The following is a 27,554-nucleotide window of genomic DNA, read 5'->3' as shown; positions in this document are numbered from 1 at the left end:
GGACGTCAGAGGACGTAACAGGACATCATAAGACGTCACAGGATGTAACAGGAAATCATAGGACATTATAGGGAGCCATAGGACATAACAGGACGTCATAAGACGTAACAGGACGCCATAGGACGTAACAGGACATCATAGGACGGAACAGGATGTCACAGGACTTCACAGGACGTCAGAAGACGTAACAGGACATCATAAGACGTCACAGGATGTAACAGGACATCATAGGACATTATAGGGAGCCATAGGACGTAACAGGACGTCATAAGACGTAACAGGACGCCATAGGACGTAACAGGACATCACAGGACGCCATAGGACGTCACAGGACGCCATAAGATGTCACAGGACGCCATAAGAAGTCATAAGGCATCACAGGACTTCACAGGACGTCACAGGACGCCATAAGATGTCACAGGACGCCATAAGAAGTCATAAGGCATCACAGGACTTCACAGGACGTCAGAGGACGTAACAGGACGTCATAAGACGTCACAGGATGTAACAGGACATCATAGGACATTATAGGGAGCCATAGGACGGAACAGGACGTCATAAGACGTAACAGGACGCCATAGGACGTAACAGGACGTAACAGGACGTCATAAGACGTCACAGGACGTCATAAGACGTCACAGGACGTCACAGGACGTCATAAGACGTCACAGGACGTCACAGGACGTCACAGGACGTCACAGGACGTCACAGGACGTCACAGGACGTCACAGGACGTCACAGGACGTCATAGGACGTCATAGGACTGACAGGACGCCATAGGACGTCACAGGACGCCATAAGACGTCACAGGATGTCACAAGACGTAACAGGACGTCACAGGACGTCACAGGACGTCACAGGACGTCACAGGACGTCACAGGACGTCACAGGACGTCACAGGACGTCATAGGACTGACAGGACGCCATAGGACGTCACAGGACGCCATAAGACGTAACAGGACGTCATAAGGCATCACAGGATGTCACAGGACGTAACAGGACGTAACAGGACGTCACAGGACGTCACAGGACGTCACAGGACGTCACAGGACGTAACAGGACGTAACAGGACGTAACAGGACGTCACAGGACGTCACAGGACGTAACAGGACGTAACAGGACGTCACAGGACGTCACAGGACGTCACAGGACGTCATAAGACGTCACAGGACGTAACAGGACGTAACAGGACGTCACAGGACGTAACAGGACGTAACAGGACGTCACAGGACGTAACAGGACGTAACAGGACGTCACAGGACGTCACAGGACGTCACAGGACGTCATATGTTTGGTTGTCAATGGTTTCATGCGTGTGAGGTGAAGCTAACGGTCAAAGCTTAAGGTCTGAAGACAGAGACATAAAAGGAGAAGGAAGTTAAAAGACACACAGAGTGTGTTTGAAAGACGCTTGTTAACAAAAAGCTCTGTTTAAAAGCCTGTAATGTCAAGTGTGTGTGTGACGAGAAGTAACTTTCTGGATTAACTGTCATGGGAACAGAACCTGCAGCCATGTTGCAACTCTCTTCCTTCCATGTCCCAGGAGGCTCGCTTCTATTCCGACTCTGAGCAGTGTGATCCCACATTTAATGAAAGTACATCACAGCACAGGTTTGGCAGCAGCTTTGTGATGTTTTCCTTCACGGAGAAGAGAAAACGACGGCGTGGGAGTTTCTCTCGCGGCAGAGAGTGTGGGAGGCGACAGGAAGAGTTCCATCACTGAAGCACACGCTCACCGACGAAGCCTTATATACGCTGAACATCACTCACGTTCCTCCTCTTTCGGGTCCAGCTGCGTGACGCTGATGGAGAGACGGTCCACTCGCTCCTGCAGAGAGTTGACCCGGAAGGAGAAGGAGTGAGCCTCGTTGAAGAGCTCGCCGAACAGATCCTCCGCATATTTACCTGCAGACGAGATCGCATTAGATTCATGTTCTTTTCAATGTGAAGTCGCACTCTTGGTCTATGTTAGCATGTGTGACTCTATTGTATCATCAGTGTGTGTGTGTTGTTGTGATGTGTGACTCTATTGTATCATCAGTGTGTGTTGTTGTGATGTGTGACTCTATTGTATCATCAGTGTGTGTTTGTTGTTGTGATGTGTGACTATATTGTATCATCAGTGTGTGTTTTTGTGATGTGTGACTCTATTGTATCATCAGTGTGTGTGTTGTTGTGATGTGTGACTCTATTGTATCATCAGTGTGTGTGTTGTTGTGATGTGTGACTCTATTGTATCATGAGTGTGTGTGTTGTTGTGATGTGTGACTCTATTGTATCATCAGTGTGTGTTTGTTGTTGTGATGTGTGACTCTATTGTATCATCAGTGTGTGTTGTTGTGATGTGTGACTCTATTGTATCATCAGTGTGTGTGTGTTGTTGTGATGTGTGACTCTATTGTATCATCAGTGTGTGTGTGTTGTTGTGATGTGTGACTCTATTGTATCATCAGTGTGTTTGTGTTGTTGTGATGTGTGACTCTATTGTATCATCAGTGTGTGTGTGTTGTTGTGATGTGTGACTCTATTGTATCATCAGTGTGTGTGTGTGTTGTTGTGATGTGTGACTCTATTGTATCATCAGTGTGTGAGTGTTGTTGTGACGTGACTCTATTGTATCATCACTGTGTGTGTGTTGTTGTGATGTGTGACTCTATTGTATCATCAGTGTTTGTTGTTGTGATGTGTGACTCTATTGTTTCATCAGTGTGTGTTGTTGTGATGTGTGACTCTATTGTATCATCAATGTGTGTGTTGTTGTGATGTGTGACTCTATTGTATCATCATTGTGTGTTGTTGTGATGCGTGACTCTATTGTATCATCAGCGTGTGTTGTTGTGATGTGTGACTCTATTGTATCATCAGTGTGTGTTGTTGTGATGTGTGACTCTATTGTATCATCAGTGTGTGTGTGTTGTGATGTGTGACTCTATTGTATCATCAGCGTGTGTTGTTGTGATGTGTGACTCTATTGTATCATCAGTGTGTGATGGTTATCTGGTCGTATGAATCTGATGGTTAGTAAATTATCCATAAATAAGTAAATAATGAGGTCTGAGCAGCTCCAGGAAACACAAACACAATGAAACACAAACACAATGAAACACAAACACAATGAAACACAAACATGATGAAACACAAACATGATGAAACACAAACATCATGAAACACAAACACAATGAAACACAAACATGATGAAACACAAACATCATGAAACACAAACACAATGAAACACAAACACAATGAAACACAAACATGATGAAACACAAACATGATGAAACACAAACATGATGAAACACAAACATGATGAAACACAAACACAATGAAACACAAACATGATGAAACAGAAACATGATGAAACACAAACATGATGAAACACAAACACAATGAAACACAAACATGATGAAACACAAACATGATGAAACACAAACATCATGAAACACAAACACAATGAAACACAAACATGATGAAACACAAACATGATGAAACACAAACATGATGAAACACAAACACAATGAAACACAAACATGATGAAACACAAACACGATGAAACACAAACACAATGAAACACAAACATGATGAAACACAAACATGATGAAACACAAACATGATGAAACACAAACATGATGAAACACAAACACAATGAAACACAAACATGATGAAACACAAACATGATGAAACACAAACACAATGAAACACAAACACAATGAAACACAAACATGATTAAACACAAACACAATGAAACACAAACACAATGAAACACAAACATGATGAAACACAAACATGATGAAACACAAACACAATGAAACACAAACACAATGAAACACAAACACAATGAAACACAAACACAATGAAACACAAACACAATGAAACACAAACACAATGAAACACAAACATCATGAAACACAAACACAATGAAACACAAACACAATGAAACACAAACACAATGAAACACAAACACAATGAAACACAAACATGATGAAACACAAACACAATGAAACACAAACACAATGAAACACAAACACAATGAAACACAAACACAATGAAACACAAAGATCTTCTACTCACTGAGGCTGCTGAGCTGGCGGATGACGCTGGCCAAGGAGATGTTGGTCACACACTCCAGCTCGTTCTTGATGTTCCTCGGCAGCACCGTGTGGCACAGATGCCGAGGCTCGATGGTCCTCTTTACCAGCGGCATCTTCTACCTGAGAGCAGGAGACAAGAAGAAGAACATGACGTCACTTTGGACGACACGTGATGACGGACCCGGAGAGGAACACGAGCAGATCCTCCTCAGGCCACAACACTGTAGCACTTTGTCAAGCTACTCATCCGTGATCCTTCTACTAATGCTCTGCACGAGTGCGAGGACCTGGACCTCCATTCAAACCAGTGCAGGAAGACATGAGTCTGTTACGCAATAATGACTGGTTGAAGTGTGTTATTATTATTATTATTATTATTATTATTGAAATGTTGTTTTCTTTCATAAAAATTGAATCCAACAATTGTTACATTGAAAGGTTGAATGTATTTTTATTGATTAAATCCATTCTATCCATCCTTCATCCATCCACTCATCTTTCATCCATCCATCCATCAATCTATTAATCCATCCATCCATCCATCCATCTATTAATCCATCCATCTTTCATCCATCCATCCATCAATCTATTAATCCATCCATCCATCAATCTATTAATCCATCCATCTTTCATCCATCCATCCATCTATTAATCCATCCATCCATCAATCTATTAATCCATCCATCTTTCATCCATCCACTCATCCTTCGTCCATCCACTCATCATTCATCCATCCATCCATCTATTAATCCATCCATCTTTCATCCATCCATCCATCAATCTATTAATCCATCCATCTATTAATCCATCCATCTTTCATCCATCCATCCATCAATCTATTAATCCATCCATCCATCCATCTATCTATTAATCCATCCATCTATCTATTAATCCATCCATCTTTCATCCATCCATGCATCCATCCATCAATCTATTAATCCATCCATCTTTCATCCATCCATCCATCTATTAATCCATCCATCCATCAATCTATTAATCCATCCATCTTTCATCCATCCATGCATCCATCCATCAATCTATTAATCCATCCATCATCCATCTATTAATCCATCCATCTTTCATCCATCCATGCATCCATCCATCAATCTATTAATCCATCCATCCATCCATCCATCTATTAATCCATCCATCTTTCATCCATCCATTCATCCATCTATTAATCCATCCATCCATCCATCTATTAATCCATCCATCTTTCATCCATTCGTTAGCGTCATTTATAAAGTGTTATGTGTCCGTCTTCACCGTATGCTAACAAGCTAAGTTGTTAGCATCATTTATAAAGTGTTATGTGTGCGTCTTCACCGTATGCTAACAAGCTACGTTGTTAGCGTCATTTATAAAGTGTTATGTGTGCGTCTTCACCGTATGCTAACAAGCTACGTTGTTAGCGTCATTTATAAAGTGTTATGTGTGCGTCTTCACCGTATGCTAACGAGCTAAGTTGTTAGCGTCATTTATAAAGTGTTATGCGTGCGTCTTCACCGTATGCTAACGAGCTAAGTTGTTAGCGTCATTTATAAAGTGTTATGTGTGCGTCTTCACCGTATGCAAACGAGCTAAGTTGTTAGCGTCATTTATAAAGTGTTATGTGTGCGTCTTCACCGTATGCTAACGAGATAAGTTGTTAGCGTCATTTATAAAGTGTTATGTGTGCGTCTTCACCGTATGCTAATGAGCTAAGTTGTTAGCGTCATTTATAAAGTGTTATGTGTGCATCTGCACCGTATGCTAACGAGCTAAGTTGTTAGCGTCATTTATAAAGTGTTATGTGTGCGTCTTCACCGTATGCTAACGAGCTAAGTTGTTAACGTCATTTATAAAGTGTTATGTGTGCGTCTTCACCGTATGCTAACGAGCTAAGTTGTTAGCGTCATTTATAAAGTGTTATGTGTGCGTCTTCACCGTATGCTAACGAGCTAAGTTGTTAGCGTCATTTATAAAGTGTTATGTGTCCGTCTTCTCCGTATGCTAACAAGCTAAGTTGTTAGCATCATTTATAAAGTGTTATGTGTGCGTCTTCACCGTATGCTAACAAGCTAAGTTGTTAGCATCATTTATAAAGTGTTATGTGTGCGTCTTCACCGTATGCTAACAAGCTAAGTTGTTAGCATCATTTATAAAGTGTTATGTGTGCGTGTACAAGGAGGTGATTTATTATTGATTTGGTGATATCAAGACGCGCCGGCGGCTCCTCTCTGATGTCGCTCAGTTTTGGCGGGAAAACCGATGCAAGCCCCGCGAGACTGAGCGTTATAAGTGATATTTTTCTACCATCATTACGGCACCGAAGCGCGGAAATAAACGAAAGGGAAATATTGAATTGTTTTTTCGTCTCTAAACCCACGGACCTTCACTACAGTACTCGCATTTGTAGGTGAAAGAAAAAAAATACCGCATTTATATCACAATTAAAGACACCAATATCAAATATCGCACTTATTTCCAATATGGTAACAACACAAGAATAAATACAACCGACTGCAGCTCGTTACAGTATATGAAACTATATGATATATAACTGGCACCTCTGTATATATACATGTGTGTGGTTTATTCTCCACACATTCTCTTGTTCAATGAGTCGCCAATCAATGTTTACCTCCGCCTCGACCCCCATCACACCGTCGTCCAATGTTTATGATCCAATCCCCTCGCGGGCTTCCTCCAGCTGCCGCCCGTCGCCATGGCAACAGCTGTATCTACTACTATCTACTTTCATGAGAACAAAAAACCCTAAACTGGACCATGTGCCTCCTTTTAGTTCATTTTAAAAGCCTGATTTCTAAAATGTCGTCACATCTCATATCGTGACGGGAGAATAAAGGTCGTACCATCATTGAACCTTCACCTCTGACCCCAGGAGGAGAAACACAATCATGTGCTGTGTCTCAAATCACACACTTCTCTTAGTGTACTAGAAGTTAGTATGCATCAGGATAGTGTACGTACTAACTAGTAACTAATCCTCCACAGATAGTATGTCTAAAATCACACACTTCTCTTAGTGTACTAGAAGTTAGTATGCATCAGGATAGTGTACATACTAACTAGTAACTAGTTCTCCACAGATAGTATGTTTCAAATCGCATACTTCTCTTAGTATACTAGATGTTAGTATGCATCAGGATAGTGTACGTACTAACTAGTAACTAGTTCTTCACAGATAGTATGTTTCAAATCGCATACTTCTCTTAGTATACTAGAAGTTAGTATCATCAGGATAGTGTATATACTAACTAGTAACTAATCCTCCACAGATAGTATGTCTCAAATCACATACTTCTCTTTGTATACTAGAAGTTAGTATGCATCAGGATAGTGTACGTACTAACTAGTAACTAATCCTGCACAGATAGTATGTCTCAAATCACACACTTCTCTTAGTATACTAGAAGTTAGTATGCATCAGGATAGTGTACATATTAACTAGTAACTAATCCTCCACAGATAGTATGTCTCAAATCACATACTTCTCTTAGTATACTAGAAGTTAGTATGCATCAGGATAGTGTACATACTAACTAGTAACTAATCCTCCACAGATAGTATGTTTCAAATCACATACTTCTCTTAGTATACTAGAAGTTAGTATGCATCAGGATAGTGTACGTACTAACTAGTAACTAATCCTCCACAGATAGTATGTCTCAAATCACATACTTCTCTTAGTATACTAGAAGTTAGTATGCATCAGGATAGTGTACGTACTAACTAGTAACTAATCCTCCACATAGTATGTCTCAAATCACATACTTCTCTTAGTATACTAGAAGTTAGTATGCATCAGGATAGTGTACATACTAACTAGTAACTAATTCTCCACAGATAGTATGTCTCAAATCACATACTTCTCTTAGTATACTAGAAGTTAGTATGCATCAGGATAGTGTACGTACTAACTAGTAACTAATCCTCCACAGATAGTATGTCTCAAATCACATTCTTCTCTTAGTATACTAGAAGTTAGTATGCATCAGGATAGTGTACGTACTAACTAGTAACTAATCCTCCACAGATAGTATGTCTCAAATCACATTCTTCTCTTAGTATACTAAAAGTTAGTAGGCATCAGGATAGTGTACATATTAACTAGTAACTAATTCTCCACAGATAGTATGTCTCAAATCACACACTTCTCTTAGTATACTAGAAGTTAGTATGCATCAGGATAGTGTACGTACTAACTAGTAAATAATCCTCCACAGATAATATGTCTCAAATCACATACTTCTCTTAGTATACTAGAAGTTAGTAGGCATCAGGATAGTGTACATACTAACTAGTAACTAGTTCTCCACAGATAGTATGTTTCAAATCGCATACTTCTCTTAGTATACTAGATGTTAGTATGCATCAGGATAGTGTACGTACTAACTAGTAACTAGTTCTTCACAGATAGTATGTTTCAAATCGCATACTTCTCTTAGTATACTAGAAGTTAGTATCATCAGGATAGTGTATATACTAACTAGTAACTAATCCTCCACAGATAGTATGTCTCAAATCACATACTTCTCTTTGTATACTAGAAGTTAGTATGCATCAGGATAGTGTACGTACTAACTAGTAACTAATCCTGCACAGATAGTATGTCTCAAATCACACACTTCTCTTAGTATACTAGAAGTTAGTATGCATCAGGATAGTGTACATATTAACTAGTAACTAATCCTCCACAGATAGTATGTCTCAAATCACATACTTCTCTTAGTATACTAGAAGTTAGTATGCATCAGGATAGTGTACATACTAACTAGTAACTAATCCTCCACAGATAGCATGTTTCAAATCACATACTTCTCTTAGTATACTAGAAGTTAGTATGCATCAGGATAGTGTACGTACTAACTAGTAACTAATCCTCCACAGATAGTATGTCTCAAATCACATACTTCTCTTAGTATACTAGAAGTTAGTATGCATCAGGATAGTGTACGTACTAACTAGTAACTAATCCTCCACATAGTATGTCTCAAATCACATACTTCTCTTAGTATACTAGAAGTTAGTATGCATCAGGATAGTGTACGTACTAACTAGTAACTAATCCTCCACAGATAGTATGTCTCAAATCACATACTTCTCTTAGTATACTAGAAGTTAGTATGCATCAGGATAGTGTACATACTAACTAGTAACTAATTCTCCACAGATAGTATGTCTCAAATCACATACTTCTCTTAGTATACTAGAAGTTAGTATGCATCAGGATAGTGTACGTACTAACTAGTAACTAATCCTCCACAGATAGTATGTCTCAAATCACACACTTCTCTTAGTATACTAGAAGTTAGTATGCATCAGGATAGTGTACGTACTAACTAGCAACTAATCCTCCACAGATAGTATGTCTCAAATCACACACTTCTCTTAGTATACTAGAAGTTAGTATGCATCAGGATAGTGTACATACTAACTAGTAACTAGTTCTCCACAGATAGTATGTCTCAAATCGCATACTTCTCTTAGTATACGAGAAGTTAGTATGCATCAGGATAGTGTACGTACTAACTAGTAACTAATTCTCCACAGATAGTATGTCTCAAATCACATACTACTCTTAGTATACTAGAAGTTAGTATGCATCAGGATAGTGTACGTACTAACTAGTAACTAGTTCTCCACAGATAGTATGTTTCAAATCACATACTACTCTTAGTATACTAGAAGTTAGTATGCATCAGGATAGTGTACGTACTAACTAGTAACTAATTCTCCACAGATAGTATGTCTCAAATCACATACTACTCTTAGTATACTAGAAGTTAGTATGCATCGGGATAGTGTACGTACTAACTAGTAACTAATCCTCCACAGATAGTATGTCTCAAATCACATACTTCTCTTAGTATACTAGAAGTTAGTATGCATCAGGATAGTGTACGTACTAACTAGTAACTAATCCTCCACAGATAGTATGTCTCAAATCACACACTTCTCTTAGTATACTAGAAGTTAGTATGCATCAGGATAGTGTACATATTAACTAGTAACTAATTCTCCACAGATAGTATGTCTCAAATCACACACTTCTCTTAGTATACTAGAAGTTAGTATGCATCAGGATAGTGTACGTACTAACTAGTAACTAATCCTCGACAGATAGTATGTCACAAATCACATACTTCTCTTAGTATACTAGAAGTTAGTATGCATCAGGATAGTGTACGTACTAACTAGTAACTAATCCTCCACAGATAGTATGTCTCAAATCACATACTTCTCTTAGTATACTAGAAGTTAGTATGCATCAGGATAGTGTACATACTAACTAGTAACTAATCCTCCACAGATAGTATGTCTCAAATCACATACTTCTCTTTGTATACTAGAAGTTAGTATGCATCAGGATAGTGTACATACTAACTAGTAACTAATCCTCCACAGATATTATGTCTCAAATCACATTCTTCTCTTAGTATACTAGAAGTTAGTAGGCATCAGGATAGTGTACATATTAACTAGTAACTAATTCTCCACAGATAGTATGTCTCAAATCAAACACTTCTCTTAGTATACTAGAAGTTAGTATGCATCAGGATAGTGTACGTACTAACTAGTAACTAATCCTCCAGATAGTATGTCTCAAATCACATACTTCTCTTAGTATACTAGAAGTTAGTATGCATCAGGATAGTGTACGTACTAACTAGTAACTAATCCTCCACAGATAGTATGTCTCAAATCACATACTTCTCTTAGTATACTAGAAGTTAGTATGCATCAGGATAGTGTACGTACTAACTAGTAACTAATTCCCCACAGAAATAATGTCTCAAATCACATACTTCTCTTAGTATACTAGAAGTTAGTATGCATCAGGATAGTGTACATATTAACTAGTAACTAATCCTCCACAGATAGTATGTCTCAAATCACATACTTCTCTTAGTATACTAGAAGTTAGTAGGCATCAGGATAGTGTACATATTAACTAGTAACTAATTCTCCACAGATAGTATGTCTCAAATCACACACTTCTCTTAGTATACTAGAAGTTAGTATGCATCAGGATAGTGTACGTACTAACTAGTCACTAATCCTCGACAGATAGTATGTCTCAAATCACATACTTCTCTTAGTATACTAGAAGTTAGTACGCATCAGGATAGTGTATGTACTAACTAGTAACTAGTTCTCCACAGATAGTATGTCTCAAATCGCATACTTCTCTTAGTATACTAGAAGTTAGTATGCATCAGGATAGTGTACGTACTAACTAGTAACTAATTCTCCACAGATAGTATGTCTCAAATCACACACTTCTCTTAGTATACTAGAAGTTAGTAGGCATCAGGATAGTGTACGTACTAACTAGTAACTAATCCTCGACAGATAGTATGTCTCAAATCACATACTTCTCTTAGTATACTAAAAGTTAGTATGCATCAGGATAGTGTACGTACTCACTAGTAACTAATCCTCCACAGATAGTATGTCTCAAATCACATACTTCTCTTAGTATACTAGAAGTTAGTATGCATCAGGATAGTGTACATACTAACTAGTAACTAATCCTCCACAGATAGTATGTCTCAAATCACATACTTCTCTTTGTATACTAGAAGTTAGTATGCATCAGGATAGTGTACATACTAACTAGTAACTAATGCTGTGTCTCAAATCGCATACTTCTCTTAGTATACTACAAGTAAGTATGCATCAGGATAGTGTACGTACTAACTAGTAACTAGTTCTCCACAGATAGTATGTCTCAAATCGCATACTTCTCTTAGTATACGAGAAGTTAGTATGCATCAGGATAGTGTACGTACTAACTAGTAACTAATTCTCCACAGATAGTATGTCTCAAATCACATACTACTCTTAGTATACTAGAAGTTAGTATGCATCAGGATAGTGTACGTACTAACTAGTAACTAGTTCTCCACAGATAGTATGTTTCAAATCACATACTACTCTTAGTATACTAGAAGTTAGTATGCATCAGGATAGTGTACGTACTAACTAGTAACTAATTCTCCACAGATAGTATGTCTCAAATCACATACTTCTCTTAGTATACTAGAAGTTAGTATGCATCAGGATAGTGTACATACTAACTAGTAACTAATGCTGTGTCTCAAATCGCATACTTCTCTTAGTATACTAGAAGTTAGTATGCATCAGGATAGTGTACGTACTAACTAGTAACTAATCCTCCACAGATAGTATGTCTCAAATCAAACTCTGCTGCTACACACTAACAGGAAATGACGCGACACTCTTCTACTACTATTTAACGATAACGTGTCATCCTCGTACTGTTGGTCAAAATACACCTGTACGTATATGAATATATATATATGAATATATATATATATATATATCGTAACTTCTGTTTACAACGTCACTAAGATGGAGTCGTTCAGGGTAGAAAGTGTCCATCGATCCATACTCAGTTTTGTGGGCGTTTTAGTGTCAATCTAGTGTGTATGGAGCACTACATTTACATACTAAGAATTGAGACGCACTTACGCACTAAACATACTCACTTTGAGTACACAAGTATGCGATTTGAGACACAACACTGGACTCTCACAGACAGAAAGGAGGAGGGAGCGGATTCTTCCGTCAGAACAGAGTCTTGTTTGTGTTTTAATGACTGGTCAACAAACACTGAGTGTCCATCGCGCTCCGACAGGCTGGTAAACAAACAGACATGATAAAGAAAGCTCCTCTGTTATACATAGATGCCCGTGGACTCGTTCATGTGGACAGTACGTGTTAAGAACCACCTGATGGTCCAGAAATACTCGTCTAAAGACGAACTGAAACAATACTACGTAAATGGTCGTTTATTAGTCTTTTATTAAAAGGAAAATATTTCATGTATTTCAAACATACAGTATATTAAGTATCACGACACAGGGGTAACGATACCATATATTGCAGTACTTTATGGCTGAAGGAGTATTGTAATGGTAACCGCCATTCCAGCCAATCACAGTTGTGAAGCCAAAAGAATAACGACAATAACGCACACAGGAAGTACAGACGTGTGACACTAACAGCTTTAAAAGCTACTGCAGTGGATTGTATCCTCTCGTCCTCAGTCATCACAGGATTTAATGATTGGAATTGAATTCTTTGTATTTTTAACACAATTTATTGAAGCGTAAACCATAGAAGAACTTTGACACAAATACTTTTGTGAAAAATGTCAATAAATAAAGTAACTGTATGGATATTTTCTTACACTCATTTTACAAGTGAAAACGTGACTGATTTTATTCTTTATTGTGTGAATGCTGGTTAGTATTAACACTATTGAGATCCTGCTTCTCTTCACATCTTATTATTATTTTACTTCTTCTGTCCAAACTTTGTGTCGCTTCTTCTCCCACAAATTTTATCCGATTTTAAACCTTTCAAACTTTTATCATGCGGACTATATTCTCTCTTTCTTTTATCTCTTCAACTCTTTCTTTTATTCCTCTTTTTCTGGCCGTTTATTCTCCATTCACTTGAATGATCAAACTCTTCAACTCGCTTTATCTACTCAAACCTAAAAACTTCATTTATAATTAAAAACACTTTTGTGTTTGAATTGTTCCAGTGGTATTAATACTACTACTTTTACTAATTATACTTCTACTACTTCTATATTTACTACCAATACTACTACTACTACTACTTCTACTTTTACTACTAATTCTATGTTTACTACTAATACTTCTACTATATTTACTACTAATTTATGTTTACTACCAATACTACTACTAATTTTACATTTACTAGTAATACTACTACTTTTACTACTAATTCTACTTTTTCTTCTAATACTAATTCCACTTTTACTACTAATTCTACTAATACAACTTCTACATTTACAACTAATTTATGTTTACTACCAATACTACTACTAATTCTACATTTACTATTAATACTACTACTTTTACTACTAATTCTACTTTTACTACTAATTCTACTTTTACTACTAATACTACTTCTACTTTTACTACTAATTCTACATTTACTACTAATACTACTACTACTTCTACATTTACTACTAATTTATGTTTACTACCAATAATACTACTACTTCTACATTTACTAGTAATACTACTACTTTAACTACTAATTCTACTTTTACTACTAATACTACTACTTTAACTACTAATACTACTACTACTTCTACATTTACAACTAATTTATGTTTACTACCAATACTACTACTACTTCTACATTTACTAGTAATGCTACTACTTTTACTACTAATTCTACTTTTACTACTAATACTACTACTACTACTTCTACTTTTACTAATAATTCACTTTTACTACTAATACTACGTCTTCTTTTACCACTAATTCTACTTTTACTACTACTTCTAATTTTACTACTTATTCCACTACTACTTTCACTTTTACTTTTATGTGATGTCCAATGATAGAAGATACAGTTCTATTATGGGATGTCCAATGATAGAAGATACAGTTCTATTATAGGATGTCCAATTCTAGAAGATACAGTTCTATTATGGGATGTCCAATTCTAGAAGATACAGTTCTATTATGGGATGTCCAATTCTAGAAGATACAGTTCTATTATGGGATGTCCAATTCTAGAAGATACAGTTCTATTATGGGATGTCCAATTCTAGAAGATACAGTTCTATTATGGGATGTCCAATTCTACAAGATACAGTTCTATTATGGGATGTCCAATTCTACAAGATACAGTTCTATTATGGGATGTCCAATTCTACAAGATACAGTTCTATTATGGGATGTCCAATTCTAGAAAATACAGTTCTATTATGGGATGTCCAATTCTACAAGATACAGTTCTATTATGGGATGTCCAATTCTACAAGATACAGTTCTATTATGGGATGTCCAATTCTAGAAGATACAGTTCTATTATGGGATGTCCAATTCTAGAAGATACAGTTCTATTATGGGATGTCCAATTCTAGAAGATACAGTTCTATTATGGGATGTCCAATGATAGAAGATACAGTTCTATTATGGGATGTCCAATGATAGAAGATACAGTTCTATTATGGGATGTCCAATGATAGAAGATACAGTTCTATTATGGGATGTCCAATTCTAGAAGATACAGTTCTATTATGGGATGTCCAATTCTAGAAGATACAGTTCTATTATGGGATGTCCAATTCTAGAAGATACAGTTCTATTATGGGATGTCCAATTCTAGAAGATACAGTTCTATTATGGGATGTCCAATTCTAGAAGATACAGTTCTATTATGGGATGTCCAATTCTAGAAGATACAGTTCTATTATGGGATGTCCAATTCTAGAAGATACAGTTCTATTATGGGATGTCCAATTCTAGAAAATACAGTTCTATTATGGGATGTCCAATTCTACAAGATACAGTTCTATTATGGGATGTCCAGTTCTACAAGATACAGTTCTATTATGGGATGTCCAATTCTACAAGATACAGTTCTATTATGGGATGTCCAATTCTAGAAGATACAGTTCTATTATGGGATGTCCAATTCTAGAAGATACAGTTCTATTATGGGATGTCCAATTCTAGAAGATACAGTTCTATTATGGGATGTCCAATTCTAGAAGATACAGTTCTATTATGGGATGTCCAATTCTAGAAGATACAGTTCTATTATGGGATGTCCAATTCTACAAGATACAGTTCTATTATGGGATGTCCAATGATAGAAGATACAGTTCTATTATGGGATGTCCAATGATAGAAGATACAGTTCTATTATGGGATGTCCAATTCTAGAAGATACAGTTCTATTATGGGATGTCCAGTTCTACAAGATACAGTTCTATTATGGGATGTCCAATTCTACAAGATACAGTTCTATTATGGGATGTCCAATTCTAGAAGATACAGTTCTATTATGGGATGTCCAATTCTAGAAGATACAGTTCTATTATGGGATGTCCAATTCTAGAAGATACAGTTCTATTATGGGATGTCCAATTCTAGAAGATACAGTTCTATTATGGGATGTCCAATTCTAGAAGATACAGTTCTATTATGGGATGTCCAATTCTAGAAGATACAGTTCTATTATGGGATGTCCAATTCTACAAGATACAGTTCTATTATGGGATGTCCAATGATAGAAGATACAGTTCTATTATGGGATGTCCAATGATAGAAGATACAGTTCTATTATGGGATGTCCAATTCTAGAAGATACAGTTCTATTATGGGATGTCCAATTCTAGAAGATACAGTTCTATTATGGGATGTCCAATTCTAGAAGATACAGTTCTATTATGGGATGTCCAATTCTAGAAGATACAGTTCTATTATGGGATGTCCAATTCTAGAAGATACAGTTCTATTATGGGATGTCCAATTATAGAAAATACAGTTCTATTATGGGATGTCCAATTCTACAAGATACAGTTCTATTATGGGATGTCCAATTCTACAAGATACAGTTCTATTATGGGATGTCCAATTCTACAAGATACAGTTCTATTATGGGATGTCCAATTCTAGAAGATACAGTTCTATTATGGGATGTCCAATTCTAGAAGATACAGTTCTATTATGGGATGTCCAATTCTACAAGATACAGTTCTATTATGGGATGTCCAATTCTAGAAGATACAGTTCTATTATGGGATGTCCAATTCTAGAAGATACAGTTCTATTATGGGATGTCCAATTCTACAAGATACAGTTCTATTATGGGATGTCCAATTCTAGAAGATACAGTTCTATTATGGGATGTCCAATTCTAGAAGATACAGTTCTATTATGGGATGTCCAATTCTAGAAGATACAGTTCTATTATGGGATGTCCAATTCTAGAAGATACAGTTCTATTATGGGATGTCCAATTCTAGAAGATACAGTTCTATTATGGGATGTCCAATTCTACAAGATACAGTTCTATTATGGGATGTCCAATTCTAGAAGATACAGTTCTATTATGGGATGTCCAATTCTAGAAGATACAGTTCTATTATGGGATGTCCAATGATAGAAAATACAGTTCTATTATGGGATGTCCAATTCTAGAAGATACAGTTTTATTATGGGATGTCCAATTCTAGAAGATACAGTTCTATTATGGGATGTCCAATTCTAGAAGATACAGTTCTATTATGGGATGTCCAATTCTAGAAGATACAGTTCTATTATGGGATGTCCAATTCTACAAGATACAGTTCTATTATGGGATGTCCAATTCTACAAGATACAGTTCTATTATGGGATGTCCAATGATAGAAAATACAGTTCTATTATGGGATGTCCAATTCTAGAAGATACAGTTCTATTATGGGATGTCCAATTCTAGAAGATACAATTCTATTTTGGGATGTCCAATTCTAGAAGATACAGTTCTATTATGGGATGTCCAATTCTAGAAGATACAGTTCTATTATGGGATGTCCAATTCTAGGAGATACAGTTCTATTATGGGATGTCCAATTCTACAAGATACAGTTCTATTATGGGATGTCCAATTCTACAAGATACAGTTCTATTATGGGATGTCCAATGATAGAAAATACAGTTCTATTACGGAATGTCCAATTCTAGAAGATACACTTCTATTATGGGATGTCCAATTCTAGAAGATACACTTCTATTATGGGATGTCCAATTCTAGAAGATACAGTTCTATTATGGGATGTCCAATTCTAGAAGATACAGTTCTATTATGGGATGTCCAATGATAGAAAATACAGTTCTATTATGGGATGTCCAATTCTAGAAGATACAGTTCTATTATGGGATGTCCAATTCTAGAAGATACAGTTCTATTATGGGATGTCCAATTCTACAAGATACAGTTCTATTATGGGATGTCCAATTCTACAAGATACAGTTCTATTATGGGATGTCCAATGATAGAAAATACAGTTCTATTACGGAATGTCCAATTCTAGAAGATACACTTCTATTATGGGATGTCCAATTCTAGAAGATACACTTCTATTATGGGATGTCCAATTCTAGAAGATACACTTCTATTATGGGATGTCCAATTCTAGAAGATACAGTTCTATTATGGGATGTCCAATGATAGAAAATACAGTTCTATTATGGGATGTCCAATTCTAGAATATACACTTCTATTATGGGATGTCCAATTCTAGAAGATACACTTCTATTATGGGATGTCCAATTCTAGAAGATACAGTTCTATTATGGGATGTCCAATTCTAGAAGATACAGTTCTATTATGGGATGTCCAATTCTAGAAGATACAGTTCTATTATGGGATGTCCAATTCTACAAGATACAGTTCTATTATGGGATGTCCAATTCTAGAAGATACAGTTCTATTATGGGATGTCCAATTCTAGAAGATACAGTTCTATTATGGGATGTCCAATGATAGAAAATACAGTTCTATTATGGGATGTCCAATTCTAGAAGATACAGTTTTATTATGGGATGTCCAATTCTAGAAGATACAGTTCTATTATGGGATGTCCAATTCTAGAAGATACAGTTCTATTATGGGATGTCCAATTCTAGAAGATACAGTTATATTATGGGATGTCCAATTCTACAAGATACAGTTCTATTATGGGATGTCCAATTCTAGAAGATACAGTTCTATTATGGGATGTCCAATGATAGAAAATACAGTTCTATTATGGGATGTCCAATTCTAGAAGATACAGTTCTATTATGGGATGTCCAATTCTAGAAGATACAATTCTATTTTGGGATGTCCAATTCTAGAAGATACAGTTCTATTATGGGATGTCCAATTCTAGAAGATACAGTTCTATTATGGGATGTCCAATTCTAGGAGATACAGTTCTATTATGGGATGTCCAATTCTACAAGATACAGTTCTATTATGGGATGTCCAATTCTACAAGATACAGTTCTATTATGGGATGTCCAATGATAGAAAATACAGTTCTATTACGGAATGTCCAATTCTAGAAGATACACTTCTATTATGGGATGTCCAATTCTAGAAGATACACTTCTATTATGGGATGTCCAATTCTAGAAGATACAGTTCTATTATGGGATGTCCAATTCTAGAAGATACAGTTCTATTATGGGATGTCCAATGATAGAAAATACAGTTATATTATGGGATGTCCAATTCTAGAAGATACAGTTCTATTATGGGATGTCCAATTCTAGAAGATACAGTTCTATTATGGGATGTCCAATTCTACAAGATACAGTTCTATTATGGGATGTCCAATTCTACAAGATACAGTTCTATTATGGGATGTCCAATGATAGAAAATACAGTTCTATTACGGAATGTCCAATTCTAGAAGATACACTTCTATTATGGGATGTCCAATTCTAGAAGATACACTTCTATTATGGGATGTCCAATTCTAGAAGATACAGTTCTATTATGGGATGTCCAATTCTAGAAGATACAGTTCTATTATGGGATGTCCAATGATAGAAAATACAGTTCTATTATGGGATGTCCAATTCTAGAAGATACAGTTCTATTATGGGATGTCCAATTCTAGAAGATACAATTCTATTTTGGGATATCCAATTCTAGAAGATACAGTTCTATTATGGGATGTCCAATTCTAGGAGATACAGTTCTATTATGGGATGTCCAATTCTACAAGATACAGTTCTATTATGGGATGTCCAATTCTACTAGACAATTCAATTTCAATTCAATTTTATTTCAAGTGTCTTATCATAACAAAGTTATCTCAAGACACTTTACAGTTGAAGTAAGACTATAGTTGATGAAGGAAAAACAGATCCAGCAATTCAATAGACACAGTTATATTATGGGATGTTTACAGATTCAGCAGCAGCAGCATTCACACTGCATTTTCTTCTGGAAATGCACATGTTCTAGTTTTATACATTTTTACTTCGGTTATACACGCTCATAGAACACGGTGTCGCACCTTCATCACTGAGCTGCTCCTGAGTCAAGAAGGTAGACCTTCAGGTGAACATCTGCTGCTGCAGACGTCTCAGAGGAGAACGTGTCACTCTGAATTACACACTCGCACACAAGGATTACAGGACGTGTCGGGCGACGTTACCGCAGCTGAGGCGCAGGAGATCGAGCTTTGTCAACCTTCAAAATAAAAGTCCCCAGACAAAACTACATCAGAAACAAACAACAATTGCTCCTTTTTATTTCAAATAAAACAGGAAATGCATGTGATAACGACGTGATTATTAGACAAAACGACATCAGATAGCATCTGGGGAAAAAGATAACTACCGTTTTATTGCGAATGAAACCGGAAATGCATACGATAACGATGTGATATCAGCCAAAAGGACATCGGATAGCATATAGAAACAAAAAATAAACGCATCATTTTATTTCGAATGAAAACCAAAATTCATGTGATAACGATACTACAAAATCCGATGGCATGTATTTCCGGTTTTATTCGAAAAAAAAATGGTCCGGTGATTTTTTTCCCAGATGCTATCTGATGTCGATTTGTCTAATAGCACGTCGTTATCACATGCACTTCCGGTTCAATTTGCAATAAAATGGTTCGCTTATTTTTTCCAGGCGCTATCTGATGTAGTTTTGTCTGGGGACTTTTATTTTGAAGGTTGACAAAGTTCGATCTGACGGAGGTTCGTCTGATGCCGTTTGGTCTGACGGAGGTTTTTCTGAGGCCGTTTGGTCTGATACCTGACTCTGCCATCTTCAACGGTGTGGTCTGCTGGGGGAGCAGCATGACAGCAAAGGATAGGGCTAAACTGGACAGCCTTATTAAGAAGGCCGGTTACGTCCTAGGGCGCCCCCTGGATCCTGTGGAGGAAGTGTCTGGGAGGAGGATACGGAGCAAGCTGGGCTCCATGAGGAGGAACTTATCTCACCCTCTCCAGCACACACTGAGGGCATTGAGGAGCTCCATCAGTGATAGGATGCTCCATCCCAGGTGTGTGAGGGAGAGGTACCGCAGGTCCTTCCTCCCTGCTGCCATCAGACCAAGATAAATATTTAACTGCACCTTTCTTGTTATTTATGTAAATATGATTGTGAATATATAATATAGTGCAGATTTATTTTCTATTCTATTTAGATTTTCTTTCTTTTTTATTATTTTTTATTTCTGGGTGTTTTATTTTCTTGGTATATTGCTCTGGCTGTTGTTGAACCGAATTTCCCCTCGCGGGACAAATAAAGGATTCTGATTCTGATGTACATTCCCAAAGTTAGCAAAACTTTGTATTCTTGCTTTTTATTTTTTTTAAACGTGTTCATCTGTAAATCTTCCGCTTGAATTGTGAATTTCCGAACTCAGATAAATAAAATTAGGTCAGGTTTAGCACAGTATTTTTAATAGAGTATTTTTTGACATTTAATTTAGTTTTTTCTTCTGTTTCACTGGTTATACTTTCATCTGAAATGGATCTGACTGGTTGAACACGTACAATAATACCTTAAAAAACGTAAAGAATGTTTTTTACTTCAACATAAAAGAACAAGAAAAACACTGAGGCAGGTCATACCTTCGCCAAGGGTCAAATTTTTACTTAAAGACTTGAATAAAAAGCAAATATCTGTGATTCAAACTCTTAAATGAAAGCTCATAACAGAAGGTTTCACAGTTTTGAGCAGTAACTCAAAATCACAGCTTTTCTACGTTTGTTTATAAACGAGGGAAAGATTCTTAATGTGATTTTTTGGGGGTTTTATCTTTTTTAGATCACTTTAAAAAGTCTCTTGTTATATGAAAACACTGTGTCTGACACTGAAACTCTCACAGATTATAGACATTATTCATATCAGTATATGGAAACGACAATATATTTTACTGCATCGATATTTAATATTATTATTTATTATTTATTTAATTTGTTTGTTGGTTTTGTTTGTATCTTTCAGATCACGTTTTTTGTTAGACACCAGAGTCAAGTACTGGACAATACTACACATATATACTTGTTACTACACTATCACAACACCAGAGTCAAGTACTGGACAATACTACACATATATACTTGTTACTACACTATCACAACACCAGAGTCAAGTACTGGACAATACTACACATATATACTTGTTACTACACTATCACAACACCAGAGTCAAGTACTGGATCATACTACACATATATACTTGTTACTACACTATCACAACACCAGAGTCAAGTGCTGGACAATACTACACATATATACTTGTTACTACACTATCACAACACCAGAGTCAAGTACTGGATCATACTACACATATATACTTGTTACTACACTATCACAACACCAGAGTCAAGTACTGGACAATACTACACATATATACTTGTTACTACACTATCACAACACCAGAGTCAAGTACTGGACAATACTACACATATATACTTGTTACTACACTATCACAACACCAGAGTCAAGTATTGGACAATACTACACATATATACTTGTTACTGCACTATCACAACACCAGAGTCAAGTACTAGACAATACTACACATATATACTTGTTACTACACTATCACAACACCAGAGTCAAGTACTGGACAATACTACACATATATACTTGTTACTGCACCATCACAACACCAGAGTCAAGTACTGGACAATACTACACACATATACTTGTTACTACACTATCACAACACCAGAGTCAAGTACTGGACAATACTACACATATATACGTGTTACTACACTATCACAACACCAGAGTCAAGTACTGGACAATACTACACATATATACTTGTTACTACACTATCACAACACCAGAGTCAAGTACTGGACAATACTACACATATATACTTGTTACTACACTATCACAACACCAGAGTCAAGTACTGGACAATACTACACAAATATACTTGTTACTACACTATCACAACACCAGAGTCAAGTACTGGACAATACTACACACATATACATGTTACTACACTATCACAACACCAGAGTCAAGTACTGGGCAATAGTACACATATATCCTTGTTACTACACTATCACAACACTAGAGTCAAGTACTGGACAATACAACACATATATACGTGTTACTACACTATCACAACACCAGAGTCAAGTACTGGACAATACTACACATATATCCTCGTTCCTAAAGTATCACAACACCAGAGTCAAGTACTGGACAATACTACACAAATATACTTGTTACTACACTATCACAACACCAGAGTCAAGTACTGGACAATACTACACAAATATACTTGTTACTACACTATCACAACACCAGAGTCAAGTACTGGACAATACTACACACATATACTTGTTACTACACTATCACAACACCAGAGTCAAGTACTGGACAATACTACACACATATACTTGTTACTACACTATCACAACACCAGAGTCAAGTACTGGACAATACTACACATATATACTTGTTACTACACTATCACAACACCAGAGTCAAGTACTGGACAATACTACACATATATACTTGTTACTACACTATCACAACACCAGAGTCAAGTACTGGACAATACTACACAAATATACTTGTTACTACACTATCACAACACCAGAGTCAAGTACTGGACAATACTACACATATATACTTATATATATATATATATAAGAGTCAAGTACTGGACAATACTACACATATATACATGTTACTACACTATCACAACACCAGAGTCAAGTACTGGGCAATAGTACACATATATCCTTGTTACTACACTATCACAACACTAGAGTCAAGTACTGGACAATACAACACATATATACGTGTTACTACACTATCACAACACCAGAGTCAAGTACTGGACAATACTACACATATATCCTCGTTCCTAAAGTATCACAACACCAGAGTCAAGTACTGGACAATACTACACAAATATACTTGTTACTACACTATCACAACACCAGAGTCAAGTACTGGACAATACTACACATATATCCTCGTTCCTAAAGTATCACAACACCAGAGTCAAGTACTGGACAATACTACACAAATATACTTGTTACTACACTATCACAACACCAGAGTCAAGTACTGGACAATACTACACAAATATACTTGTTACTACACTATCACAACACCAGAGTCAATTACTGGACAATACTACACATATATACATGTTACTACACTATCACAACACCAGAGTCAAGTACTGGACAATACTACACATATATACGTGTTACTACAGTATCACTATATATATCGTATTGAAGTATTGTATCTCCTGATTCTTGTAAATCAACAGACTCTAATCACGACTGTCAAAACCTTGATTATATTAAAAGAAAATGTAAATAATATCAAAATGTTACGTATCGTTTCTTCCCAGAACTGCCTTTCCAACTCGAAAATATCATTAGAGATGATGACGCGTCACGACGGAACCATCAATGAACTCCTCGACGACTAAAGATACTCGGCATCTAATGAAGATCTGAGATTGAAACCTCCGTCACGGTTGGATTCGACGGTGGAAACTAACCAGCCGAGTCTCACACGGACCCACAGCCCTGATAAGGTCAATTACTCTGTTCAAACAGATTAAAGCTGTTCGGAACCAGGGCCCGAGGTTGGCAGCGGTTGATGGATGTGGTCGAGGGAGCGAGCAGGAGAACCACGGAGCAGTCGTGCAGGACCTCCTTCAGAGTCACTGGTGGGTCGGGATGATTCTGGACTCAAAATATCTCTCAATGTCGTTCAGTTTTAAAACCTAAAACACAACATAATACACTCATTTCTCGTCCACAAATCCCTCAAATTCTTCTCCTCCTGTCGTTCCCACACAGATCTTTAAGTCTTAGCTGTCGACACCGACATCTTGTTCTGAGGTGGTCTACACGGAGAGATGGGAAGGCGTGGGATCTGGAGCTTATAATCCATGTGTTTGTGTCGTTTACACTATTGTAACAGTTTTTTTCCATGTCTAAACCAGAAGGATGTGTCTCGCCTGCAGTTCATACTAAACTCTGCAGCCAGAATTCTTAGCCGCTCTAGTAGAAGAACTCACATTTCTCCTTCAAACTCTTCACTGGCTGCTCTAGTAGAAGAACTCACATTTCTCCTTCAAACTCTTCACTGGCTGCTCTAGTAGAAGAACTCACATTTCTCCTTCAAACTCTTCACTGGCTGCTCTAGTAGAAGAACTCACATTTCTCCTTCAAACTCTTCACTGGCCGCTCTAGTAGAAGAACTCACATTTCTCCTTCAAACTCTTCACTGGCTGCTCTAGTAGAAGAACTCACATTTCTCCTTCAAACTCTTCACTGGCTGCTCTAGTAGAAGAACTCACATTTCTCCTTCAAACTCTTCACTGGCTGCTCTAGTAGAAGAACTCACATTTCTCCTTCAAACTCTTCACTGGCTGCTCTAGTAGAAGAACTCACATTTCTCCTTCAAACTCTTCACTGGCTGATCTAGTAGAAGAACTCACATTTCTCCTTCAAACTCTTCACTGGCTGCTCTAGTAGAAGAACTCACATTTCTCCTTCAAACTCTTCACTGGCTGCTCTAGTAGAAGAACTCACATTTCTCCTTCAAACTCTTCACTGGCTGATCTAGTAGAAGAACTCACATTTCTCCTTCAAACTCTTCACTGGCTGCTCTAGTAGAAGAACTCACATTTCTCCTTCAAACTCTTCACTGGCTGCTCTAGTAGAAGAACTCACATTTCTCCTTCAAACTCTTCACTGGCTGCTCTAGTAGAAGAACTCACATTTCTCCTTCAAACTCTTCACTGGCTGCTCTAGTAGAAGAACTCACATTTCTCCTTCAAACTCTTCACTGGCCGCTCTAGTAGAAGAACTCACATTTCTCCTTCAAACTCTTCACTGGCTGCTCTAGTAGAAGAACTCACATTTCTCCTTCAAACTCTTCACTGGCTGCTCTAGTAGAAGAACTCACATTTCTCCTTCAAACTCTTCACTGGCTGCTCTAGTAGAAGAACTCACATTTCTCCTTCAAACTCTTCACTGGCTGCTCTAGTAGAAGAACTCACATTTCTCCTTCAAACTCTTCACTGGCTGCGAGTTTCTTTCAGGATCATTTTCTGGTTCTTACTTTCAGATCTATTCATGGTCAGACCTTCCATCAGTGATCTGATCCAGACTTACACCCCAGCTCGGGCTCTGAGGTCTGTGGATCAGAATCTACTGATGGTTCCTGAACTTCAGGACCAGAGGAGAGAAATCCTTCCAGAAACATCTGTGTTTGATGATCTACTGACTCCTTCAAGAAACATCTGTGTTTGATGATCTACTGACTCCTTCAAGAAACATCTGTGTTTGATGATCTACTGACTCCTTCAAGAAACATCTGTGTTTGATGATCTACTGACTCCTTCAAGAAACATCTGTGTTTGATGATCTACTGACTCCTTCAAGAAACATCTGTGTTTGATGATCTACTGACTCCTTCAAGAACATCTGTGTTTGATGATCTACTGACTCCTTCAAGAAACATCTGTGTTTGATGATCTACTGACTCCTTCAAGAAACATCTGTGTTTGATGAACTACTGACTCCTTCAAGAAACATCTGTGTTTGATGATCTACTGACTCCTTCAAGAAACATCTGTGTTTGATGATCTACTGACTCCTTCAAGAAACATCTGTGTTTGATGATCTACTGACTCCTTTAAGAAACATCCATGTTTGATGATCTACTGACTCCTTCAAGAAACATCTGTGTTTGATGATCTACTGACTCCTTCAAGAAACATGTGTGTTTGATGATCTACTGACTCCTTTAAGAAACATACGTGTTTGATGATCTACTGACTCCTTTAAGAAACATCTGTGTTTGATGATCTACTGACTCCTTCAAGAAACATATGTGTTTGATGATCTACTGACTCCTTTAAGAAACATCTATGTTTGATGATCTACTGACTCCTTCAAGAAACATCTGTGTTTGATGATCTACTGACTCACATTTCTCCTTCAAACTCTTCACTGGCTGCTCTAGTAGAAGAACTCACATTTCTCCTTCAAACTCTTCACTGGCTGCTCTAGTAGAAGAACTCACATTTCTCCTTCAAACTCTTCACTGGCTGCGAGTTTCTTTCAGGATCATTTTCTGGTTCTTACTTTCAGATCTATTCATGGTCAGACCTTCCATCAGTGATCTGATCCAGACTTACACCCCAGCTCGGGCTCTGAGGTCTGTGGATCAGAATCTACTGATGGTTCCTGAACTTCAGGACCAGAGGAGAGAAATCCTTCCAGACTGTTGCTCCTAAGCTTTGGAACCATCTCTGTGTTTGATGATCTACTGACTCCTTCAAGAAACATCTCTGTGTTTGATGATCTACTGACTCCTTCAAGAAACATCTGTGTTTGATGATCTACTGACTCCTTCAAGAAACATCTGTGTTTGATGATCTACTGACTCCTTCAAGAAACATATGTGTTTGATGATCTACTGACTCCTTCAAGAAACATATGTGTTTGATGATCTACTGACTCCTTTAAGAAACATATGTGTTTGATGATCTACTGACTCCTTTAAGAAACATATGTGTTTGATGATCTACTGACTCCTTTAAGAAACATCTGTGTTTGATGATCTACTGACTCCTTCAAGAAACATCTCT

At 37.2% G+C, this 27,554-nt stretch overlaps 1 protein-coding gene across 3 annotated transcripts in view; it reads right to left on the bottom strand.

The window, feature by feature from the left end:
- wasf1 (WASP family member 1) overlaps window positions 1-27,554 on the bottom strand; it is a 116,671-nt gene that overhangs the window by 51,585 nt on the left and 37,532 nt on the right. For all 3 annotated transcript variants that reach the window (XM_087805952.1, XM_087805954.1, XM_087805953.1), the window contains exons 2-3: window positions 4,069-4,208; window positions 1,771-1,905 (exon numbers count right to left, since the gene is read on the bottom strand). In XM_087805952.1, the coding sequence (XP_087662078.1) occupies window positions 1,771-1,905; window positions 4,069-4,201 (268 nt within the window). In that variant the 5' untranslated portion in view covers window positions 4,202-4,208. The remainder of the gene's footprint in view (window positions 1-1,770; window positions 1,906-4,068; window positions 4,209-27,554) is intronic.

This window comes from Callionymus lyra, chromosome 13 (genome assembly GCF_982586985.1).
Source record: "Callionymus lyra chromosome 13, fCalLyr1.hap1.1, whole genome shotgun sequence".
Classification (NCBI taxonomy): Eukaryota; Metazoa; Chordata; class Actinopteri; order Syngnathiformes; family Callionymidae; genus Callionymus; species Callionymus lyra.
The sequence above is the reverse complement of the archived record's forward strand: the minus strand, read 5'-3'. Positions and strand labels throughout refer to the sequence as shown.